Genomic DNA, 10,576 nt, shown 5'->3' with positions numbered 1-10,576 from the left:
GTGGGTTTCTACCGGGTGCTCCGGTTTCCTCCCACAGCCAAAGACTTGCAGGTTGATAGGTAAATTGCCCCTAGTGTAGGTAGGTGGTAGGAGAATTGAGGGAAGGTGGGGATGTGGTAGGGAATATGGGATTAATGTAGGATTAGTATAAATGAGTGGTTGTTGGTTGGCACAGACTCGGTGGGCCAAAGGGCCTGTTTCAGTGCTGTATCTCTAAATTTAAACTTGCCTGGATGGGTGCAGCTCCAACACTCAAGAACCTCAACACCATCCAGGATAAAACAGCCTGCTTGATTGGTACTCCATCCACCACCTTAAATATTCACTCCCTCCACCACTGATGCGTAGCAGTGTATACCATCTACAAGATACACTACAGCAATTCACCAAGGCTCATTCGACAGCACCTTCCAAACCCTTGACCGCTACTACCTAGAAGGACAAGGGCAGCAGATACATGGGAACACCACAAGCTGCAAGTTCCCCTTCAAGCCACACACCATCCTGACTTGGAACTATATCACTGTTGCTGGGGCAAAATCCTTGAACTCCCTCCCTAACGCTAATGGGTGCATCTACAACACATGTGGACTGCAGTAGTTCAAGGCAGCAGCTCGGCATCGAGTAATGGGTAGGTAATTCTGGCTATGCCAGCATCACACTCATCCCATGAATGAGTTTTTTAAAAAATTGCACGGGATAATCAGTTTCCCATTGATCACCTGCAGGAGAAGCTTCCCATTGTAGGTGGAAGGGAGGCTGTGGGAAGTGGAGAGAGATGGTGGGAGACGAGTTAGGACTAGGGGTTAGTACATAAGATACTGAATATCCCATGCTAGTTTAAAAAACTCATTGATCGGATGTGCCATTGGCAAGGCCAGCATTTATTACCCATTACTAGATGCCCTTGAGGTGGTGGTGAACTGCCTTCTTGAACCACTGCAATCCTTGGGGTGTAGATACACCCACAGTGCTGTTAGGAAGTGAGTTACAAGTCAGGATGGTATGTGGCTTGGAAGGTACTTGCTGATGGTGGCGTTCCCATGTGTTTGCTGCCCTTGTTCTTCATATCAGACAACAGCCTGTTCTTCCACCTTGTCCAGGGCTTCCAGAAATGGTTTGACATGGGGAACACAGAGTGTCCAGGAGTTTACTTCCAATAATTATACCCAAAGAAAAGATCACATCATTTCAGACTGCAAATCCATTTAATTCAATAAAGGAACTAAAAGATTTAGTTAGCCAGTATTAATATTCAGCAAACCAAACTTGAAATAGGAGAAATAAACAAGATGCCACACAAACTAAGTGTGTGTTTACCTCTCTGTGAAATTCACCGCCCTGAGAAATGGTGGTAAAAGTGCAGCCCATACAACCTGTCTTGCTGACTCTAACAGACCAGTAGCACAGGTGTAAATGACCCAAATTCTGTGTGCACTTGACACTTTCTATCAGGGTATGGGAGGGAAGGGTATTTGGGTGGACTGTGACTGAATTGCATATTAAGTTATTTACTTCCTTGTGCCAGATACACAATCATCAACTTGTTCCGATCAAGGATCAAACCTGGGCCTTACCTGTTCTGCAAGCATAGTTCACCCACAGCTGGTGTATCAATGATCATTCCCCAGTCAGCACTGCCCCGAGACACCAATCCCCAGTCAGCACTGCCCCGAGACACCATCCCCCAGTCAGTACCGCCCCGAGACACCATTCCCCAGTCAGCACCGCCCCGAGACACCATCCCCCAGTCAGTACCGCCCCGAGACACCATCCCCCAGTCAGTCAGCACCGACCCGAGACACCATTCCCCAGTCAGTACCGCCCCGAGACACCATCCCCCAGTCAGTCAGCACCGCCCCGAGACACCAATCCCCAGTCAGTCAGCACCACCCCGAGACACCATTCCCCAGTCAGCACCGCCCCGAGACACCATCCCCCAGTCAGTCAGCACCGACCCGAGACACCATTCCCCAGTCAGTCAGCACCGCCCCGAGACACCATCCCCCAGTCAGTCAGCACCGCCCCGAGACACCATCCCCCAGTCAGTCAGCACCGCCCCGAGACACCATCCCCCAGTCAGTCAGCACCGCCCCGAGACACCATCCCCCAGTCAGTCAGCACCGCCCCGAGACACCATCCCCCAGTCAGTCAGCACCGCCCCGAGACACCATCCCCCAGTCAGTCAGCACCGCCCCGAGACACCATTCCCCAGTCAGTCAGCACCGCCCCGAGACACCATTCCCCAGTCAGTCAGCACCGCCCCGAGACACCATTCCCCAGTCAGCACCGCCCCGAGACACCATTCCCCAGTCAGCACCGCCCCGAGACACCATTCCCCAGTCAGTCAGCTCCGCCCCGAGACACCATTCCCCAGTCAGTCAGCTCCGCCCCGAGACACCATCCCCCAGTCAGTCAGCACCACCCAGAGACACCATTCCCCAGTCAGTCAGCACCACCCAGAGACACCATTCCCCAGTCAGTCAGCACCACCCCGAGACACCATTCCCCAGTCAGTCAGCTCCGCCCCGAGACACCATCCCCCAGTCAGTCAGCACCACCCAGAGACACCATTCCCCAGTCAGTCAGCACCGCCCCGAGACACCATTCCCCAGTCAGCACCGCCCCGAGACACCATTCCCCAGTCAGCACCGCCCCGAGACACCATTCCCCAGTCAGTCAGCTCCGCCCCGAGACACCATTCCCCAGTCAGTCAGCTCCGCCCCGAGACACCATCCCCCAGTCAGTCAGCACCACCCAGAGACACCATTCCCCAGTCAGTCAGCACCACCCAGAGACACCATTCCCCAGTCAGTCAGCACCACCCCGAGACACCATTCCCCAGTCAGTCAGCTCCGCCCCGAGACACCATCCCCCAGTCAGTCAGCACCACCCAGAGACACCATTCCCCAGTCAGTCAGCACCACCCAGAGACACCATTCCCCAGTCAGTCAGCACCACCCCGAGACACCATCCCCCAGTCAGTCAGCACCACCCCGAGACACCATTCCCCAGTCAGTCAGCACCACCCCGAGATACCATTCCCCAGTCAGTCAGCACCGCCCCGAGACACCATCCCCCAGTCAGTCAGCACCGCCCCGAGACACCATCCCCCAGTCAGTCAGCACCGCCCCGAGACACCATCCCCCAGTCAGTCAGCACCGCCCCGAGACACCATCCCCCAGTCAGTCAGCACCGCCCCGAGACACCATCCCCCAGTCAGTCAGCACCGCCCCGAGACACCATCCCCCAGTCAGTCAGCACCGCCCCGAGACACCATCCCCCAGTCAGTCAGCACCGCCCCGAGACACCATTCCCCAGTCAGTCAGCACCACCCCGAGACACCATCCCCCAGTCAGCACCACCCCGAGATACCGTTCCCCAGTCAGTCAGCACCGCCCCGAGACATCATTCCCCAGTTAGTCAGCACCGCCCCGAGACACCATCTGCCAGTCAGCACCGCCCCGAGACACCATTCCCCAGTCAGTCAGCACCACCCAGAGACACCATTCCCCAGTCAGCACTGCCCCGAGACACCATTCCCCAGTCTGCACCGCCCCGAGACACCATTCCCTAGTCAGTCAGCACCGCCCCGAGACACCAGCCCCCAGTCAGCACCGCCCCGAGACACCATTCCCCAGTCAGCACCGCCCCGAGACACCATTCCCCAGTGAGCACCGCCCCAAGACACCATTCCCCAGTCAGCACTGCCCCAAGACACCATCCCCCAGTCAGCGGGCACCACCCCGAGACACCATTCCCCAGTCAGCACCAGCCCGAGACACCATTCCCCAAGTCAGTGGGCACCTCCCCGAGACACCATTCCCCAAGTCAGTGGGCACCTCCCCGAGACACCATTCCCCAAGTCAGTGGGCACCTCCCCGAGACACCATTCCCCAAGTCAGTCAGCACCAGCCCGAGACACCATTCCCCAAGTCAGTGGGCACCTCCCCGAGACACCATTCCCCAAGTCAGTGGGCACCTCCCCGAGACACCATTCCCCAAGTCAGTGGGCACCTCCCCGAGACACCATTCCCCAGTCAGTCAGCACCAGCCCGAGACACCATTCCCCAGTCTGCAGCACCCCCCAGTCAGCACCACCCCGAGACACCATTCCCCAATCAGCACCAGCCCGAGACACCATTCCCCAGTCAGTCGGCACCTCCCCGAGACACCATTCCCCAGTCAGTCAGCACCAGCCCGAGACACCATTCCCCAGTCTGCAGCACCCCCCAGTCAGCACCACCCCGAGACACCATTCCCCAATCAGCACCAGCCCGAGACACCATTCCCCAGTCAGTCGGCACCTCCCCGAGACACCATTCCCCAGTCAGTCAGCACCAGCCCGAGACACCATTCCCCAGTCTGCACCACCCCCCAGTCAGCACCACCCCGAGACACCATTCCCCAGTCAGTGGGCACCACCCCGAGACACCATTCCCCAGTCAGTGGGCACCTCCCCGAGACACCATTCCCCAGTCTGCACCACCCCCCAGTCAGCACCACCCCGAGACACCATTCCCCAGTCAGTGGGCACCTCCCCGAGACACCATTCCCCAGTCAGAAGTCTTGTTGAGTGAGTATCCACCATTCCAGTTCTTCCTCCTAGAATAGTCATGCGCCAATTTGTAGTTTCACTTGGTGTAACCACCACCTCCCACCTCCTGTTATCCCTCCCACAAACCTCCTTTAAGGTTAGGCACTCCTCATCTCCCCCACACCTTTTACACATTTTTTATTAGCTTCAATGTAATGTATTCAAAAAAGAAATCAGAACCTTCTGCAATTAGACCCTGTGCATTAGTTCCTTGAATCCAAAGCAGTTTTGCAATGACGTCTTGGAGATCAAAGGAGTGGAAGGTGCTGGGTTACTCCTGTAAGCAGCAAACATGTGAGTGTGCACAAACCTTCTGAGATGTCATTGCTGAGAAACAGACAGACGTTGTGGAATCAAATCAGAACCACGTCTTGTTGGAAAGGTGCAGATTAAAAATTGCCAAAATATAACAGAGAACCTTCCAAGCCCTGAGCTATAGTCTGCAGTACAATAGAGAGCCAAATAGTCTGTTCCAAAATTACAACTTGAAAGTTCACTTCAGGTGTGACGTGGGCAACGGCCCAAAGGAGGAGGGAAATTTACAAACATGTTGGGATTCCGAAGGTTATTCCTATCTGGCGGAGGTATGTCATCACCGTTTGATGGATCCAGATTGCTCCTGTTCTGTAGATTGCAATAGTAAGAACACAAATTAACAACTGGATCCAATATTTACATCCAGTGTGATCAGTGTCAAGCAGCATGAATGACTTATATAGGAGAGGTGAAAGGTCAAGAACCTAATTACCAATTATCAGACACAACCCACACCAGGAGGCTATCAGCCTTCGATGCTCAGGCCACTAGTATTTGTTAAGTATTACAAAGTGTTTACAGCACAAAAAACTGTGAGGAGGTTATGCTTCAGTTATACAGGGCATTGGTGAGACCACATCTTGAATACAGTGTGCAGTTTTGGTCTTCTTATTTAAGTCAGTATGGGAATGCGTTGGAGGCAGTTCAGAGGAGGTTTACTAGATTGATACCTGGAATGAGCGGGTTGTCTTATGAGGAAATGTTGGACAGACTGGGCTTGTTTTCACTGGAGTTTAGAAGAGTGAGGGGAGACTTGATTGAGGTTTATAAGATCCTGAATGGTCTTGACAAGGTGGATGTGGAAAGGGTGTTTCCTCTTGTGGGTGAGTCCAGAACTAGAGGGCAGAGATGAGGAGAAATTCTCTGAGGGTTTTGCGACTGGAACTCTCTGCCTCAGAAGCTGGTGGAGGCGGGGTCATTGAATATTTTTAAGGCAGATGTAGATAGATTCTCATTAGGCAAGGGAACCCAAGGCTCCTTAGACAGCACCTTCCAAACCTGCGACCTTTACCACCTAGAAGGACAAGGGCAGCAAACGCACGGGATCACCACCTGCAAGTTCCCCCTCCAAGTCACAAACCATCCTGACTTGGAACTATATTGCCTTCCCTTCACTGTAGCTGGGTCAAAATCCTGGAACTCCCTTCCTAACAGCACTGTGGGTGTACCTACCCCACATGGACTGCAGCGATTCAAGAAGGCAGCTCACCACCACCTTCTCAAGGGCAATTAGGGATGGGCAATAAATGCTGGCCTGGCCAGCAATGCCCACATACCATGAACAAATTTAAAATAAAAATCAAAGGTTATCGGGGGTAGATGGGAGTGTGGAATTTGAGACAGAAACAGATCAGCCATGATCTATTGAATGGCCAAGCAGGCTCAACGAGCTGAATGGCCTACTTCTGCTCCTAATTTGTATTGTTGTATGGTGGTTTATGCTCAACATGAGCCTCCTCCCATGCTTCCTCATCGCACCCTATCAGAGTATCATTCTACTCCTTTCTCCCTCTAGCTTCTCCTTAAATACATCTATAATGTTTGCCTCAACCACTCCCTGTAGTAGTGAGTTCCACATTTCCAACAATTGCTGGGTAAAGAGGAATTTATTAGTAACTATCTGATATTGATGGCCTCCAGTTCTGGTCTCAACAATAAGTGGAATCATCTTCTCCACATCCCCCACTCTACCATTACCACCAAGCCAGGAGACCAACCGTGGTTCAATGACGAGTGCAGGAGGGCATGCCAGGAGCAGCACCAGGCATACCTCAAAATGAGGTGTCAACCTGATGAAGCTGCAAGCCAGGATTATCTGTGTGCCAAACTGCGTAAGCAGCATGCAATAGACAGAGCTAAGCGATCCCATGACCAGCAGATCAGATCTAAGCTCAGCAGTCCTGCCACATCCAGCCGTGAATGGTGGTGGACAATTAAACAACTAACAGGAGGAGAAGGCTCCACAAATATCCCCATCCTCAACAACGCAGGAGCCCAGCACATCAGTGGAAATGGCAAAGCTGAAGCATTTTCAACCATCGTCAGCCAGAATTGCCAAGTGGATGATACCTCCTCCTGCAAAGACTATGGGTCCTAACAATATTCCAGCAATAGTACTGAAGACCTGTGGTCCAGAACTTGCCGCACCCCTAGCCAAGCTGTTCCAGTACAGCTACAACACTGGCATCTACCCTGCAATGTGGAAAATTGCCCAGGTATACCCTGTACACAAAAAGCAGGACAAGTCCAACCCGGCCAATTACCGCCCAATCAGTCTGCTCTCAATCATCAGTAAAGTGATGGAAGGGGTCACCGACAGTGCCATCAAGCAGCACTTACTTAGCAATAACGTGCTCACTGACGCTTTGTTTTGGTTCCACCAGGGCCACTCAGCTCCTGACCTCATTACAGCCTTGGTTCAAACATGGACAAAAGAGCTGAACTTAAGGGGTGAGGTGAGAGTGACTGCGCTTGACATCAAGGCAGCATGTGGCTGAGTATGGCATCAAAGAGCTTTAGCAAAACTGAGGTCAATGGGAATCAGGGGGAAAACCCTCCATTGATTGGAGTTGTACCCGGTGCAAGGGAGATAGTTGTGGTTGTTGGAGGTCAATCATCTCAGCTCCAGGAAAACACTGCAGGAGTTCCTCAGGGTAGTGTCCTAGGCCCAACCATCTTCAGCTGCTTCATCATCATTCAGCACTGTGGGTGTACCTATATCATGTGGACTGCAGTGCTTCAAGAAGGCGGCTCATCACCACCTTCAAGGATAATTAGGGATTGGCAACAAATGCTGGCCGAGCCAGTGATGCCCACATCATGTGAAAGGCATTACCATCGCTGAATCCCCTATGATCAACATCCTGGGGGTCACCATTGACAAGAAACTGAACTGGACCAGTTACATAAATACTGTGGCTAAAAGAGCAAGTCAGAGGCTGGGAATTCTCCACTCAACGGTCTCCTCTCTCCTATTCTCACCCTCTACTCGATGCTGGGGTCTCTACTATTGTTGCTCCCCATTCATTATGGGCAGCGTCATGTATTCCCCTCCATTCTTCTGGCTCGTCTGGCAATAATCGCTCACTCCGATCATGATTGAGGACTGTACCTACCTGGCGAGCAGTTGATCCTCGGAATGGTGGGCACACCATGTAGAATCTCGGAATAGCAACATTGAAGGTGTTCTTGTGCTTGGAAAGTTGGTGGAAGGTGTAGTAGCCTTCCATGTACCCTGATGGGGTGGTAAAGGTAGTGCAGCTGGTATACTCATGCACAGTACCAGGGCGCAGAACTGGGAACTCACCTTGGATAAAAACAGAGAGTGACAGAGAGACAGTGATCCAGAGCTCAGGAATTAAAAAAAAGCTAGTCTAATGATGACCATAAAACCATTGTCGATCGTTGTAAAAACCCATCTGGTTCACTTATGTCCTTTCAGGGACCTGAGGATAGGGAGGTGGGGGGCGGGGTGGGGGGGGGGGGGGGTGGAGAAGAGAGGATGGGGAGGACGGGGGGGTGGGGGGGGGGGTGGGGGGGCTGGGAGGACGAGGGGCTGGGAGGACGAGGGGCTGGGAGGACGAGGGGCTGGGAGGACGAGGGGCTGGGAGGACGAGGGGCTGGGAGGACGAGGGGCTGGGAGGACGAGGGGCTGGGAGGACGAGGGGCTGGGAGGACGAGGGGCTGGGAGGACGAGGGGCTGGGAGGACGAGGGGCTGGGAGGACGAGGGGCTGGAGAGGACGAGGGGCTGGGAGGACGAGGGGCTGGGAGGACGAAGGGCTGGGAGGACGAAGGGCTGGGAGGACGAAGGGCTGGGAGGAGGAGGGGGAAGAGGTGGAAGGAGGAGGGGGAAGAGGTGGAAGGAGGTGGGGGAAGAGGTGGAAGGAGGTGGGGGAAGAGGTGGAAGGAGGTGGGGGAAGAGGTGGAAGGAGGAGGGGGAAGAGGTGGAAGGAGGAGGGGGCAGAGGTGGAAGGAGGTGGGGGAAGAGGTGGAAGGAGGCGGGGGGAGGGCGGGGGGAAGAGGAGGGGGCGGGGGGGGAAGAGGAGGGGGCGGGGGGGGAAGAGGAGGGGGCGGGGGGGGAAGAGGAGGGGGCGGGGGGGGGAAGAGGAGGGGGCGGGGGGGGAAGAGGAGGGGGGCGGGGGGGGGGAAGAGGAGGGGGCGGGGGGGGGAAGAGGAGGGGGCGGGGGGGAAGAGGAGGGGGCGGGGGGGGAAGAGGAGGGGGGCGGGGGGGGAAGAGGAGGGGGCGGGGGGGGAAGAGGAGGGGGCGGGGGGGGAAGAGGAGGGGGCGGGGGGGGGGGAAGAGGAGGGGGCGGGGGGGGAAGAGGAGGGGGCGGGGGGGGAAGAGGAGGGGGCGGGGGGGGGAAGAGGAGGGGCGGGGGGGGAAGAGGAGGGGGCGGGGGGGGAAGAGGAGGGGGCGGGGGGGGAAGAGGAGGGGGCGGGGGGGGAAGAGGAGGGGGCGGGGGGGGAAGAGGAGGGGGCGGGGGGGGAAGAGGAGGGGGCGGGGGGGGAAGAGGAGGGGGCGGGGGGGGAAGAGGAGGGGGCGGGGGGGAGAGAGGGGGCGGGGGGGGAAGAGGAGGGGGGCGGGGGGGGAAGAGGAGGGGGCGGGGGGGAAGAGGAGGGGGCGGGGGGGGAAGAGGAGGGGGCGGGGGGGGAAGAGGAGGGGGCGGGGGGGGAAGAGGAGGGGGCGGGGGGGGAAGAGGAGGGGGCGGGGGGGGAAGAGGAGGGGGCGGGGGGGAAGAGGAGGGGGCGGGGGGGGAAGAGGAGGGGGCGGGGGGGGAAGAGGAGGGGGCGGGGGGGGAAGAGGAGGGGGCGGGGGGGGAAGAGAGGCGGGGGGAGAGGGGCGGGGAAGAGGAGGGGGCGGGGGGGGAAGAGGAGGGGGCGGGGGGGGAAGAGGAGGGGGCGGGGGGGGAAGAGGAGGGGGCGGGGGGGGAAGAGGAGGGGGCGGGGGGGGAAGAGGAGGGGGCGGGGGGGAAGAGGAGGGGGCGGGGGGGAAGAGGAGGGGGCGGGGGGGAAGAGGAGGGGGCGGGGGGGGAAGAGGAGGGGGCGAGAGGGGCGGGGGGAAGAGGAGGGGGCGGGGGGGGAAGAGGAGGGGGCGGGGGGGGAAGAGGAGGGGGCGGGGGGGAAGAGGAGGGGGCGGGGGGGAAGAGGAGGGGGCGGGGGGGGAAGAGGAGGGGGCGGGGGGGGAAGAGGAGGGGGCGGGGGGGAAGAGGAGGGGGCGGGGGGGAAGAGGAGGGGGCGGGGGGGGAAGAGGAGGGGGCGGGGGGGGAAGAGGAGGGGGCGGGGGGGAAGAGGAGGGGGCGGGGGGGAAGAGGAGGGGGCGGGGGGGAAGAGGAGGGGGCGGGGGGGAAGAGGAGGGGGCGGGGGGGGGGAAGAGGAGGGGGCGGGGGGGGAAGAGGAGGGGGCGGGGGGGGAAGAGGAGGGGGGCGGGGGGGGAAGAGGAGGGGGCGGGGGGGGAAGAGGAGGGGGCGGGGGGGAAGAGGAGGGGGCGGGGGGGAAGAGGAGGGGGCGGGGGGGGAAGAGGATGGGGGCGGGGGGGGAAGAGGAGGGGGCGGGGGGGGGAAGAGGAGGGGGCGGGGGGGGGAATAGGAGGGGGCGGGGGGGGAAGAGGAGGGGGCGGGGGGGGAAGAGGAGGGGGCGAGGGGGGGGGGAAGAGGAGGGGGCGA

The 10,576-nt window shown here is 58.1% G+C and overlaps 1 protein-coding gene across 1 annotated transcript in view; it reads right to left on the bottom strand.

The window, feature by feature from the left end:
• Positions 1-3,320: 3,320 nt before the first annotated feature.
• The window catches only part of fbxo3 (F-box protein 3), a 48,362-nt gene continuing 41,106 nt past the window's right edge, over positions 3,321-10,576 (bottom strand). The window contains exons 11-12 of the mRNA XM_068046779.1: positions 8,029-8,262; positions 3,321-5,221 (exon numbers count right to left, since the gene is read on the bottom strand). Of these exons, the coding sequence (XP_067902880.1) occupies positions 5,096-5,221; positions 8,029-8,262 (360 nt within the window). The 3' untranslated portion in view covers positions 3,321-5,095. The remainder of the gene's footprint in view (positions 5,222-8,028; positions 8,263-10,576) is intronic.

This window comes from Heterodontus francisci, chromosome 14 (genome assembly GCF_036365525.1).
Source record: "Heterodontus francisci isolate sHetFra1 chromosome 14, sHetFra1.hap1, whole genome shotgun sequence".
NCBI lineage: Eukaryota > Metazoa > Chordata > Chondrichthyes > Heterodontiformes > Heterodontidae > Heterodontus > Heterodontus francisci.
Note: the sequence above shows the minus strand (reverse complement) of the source record. Positions and strands in the feature narration are given on the sequence as shown.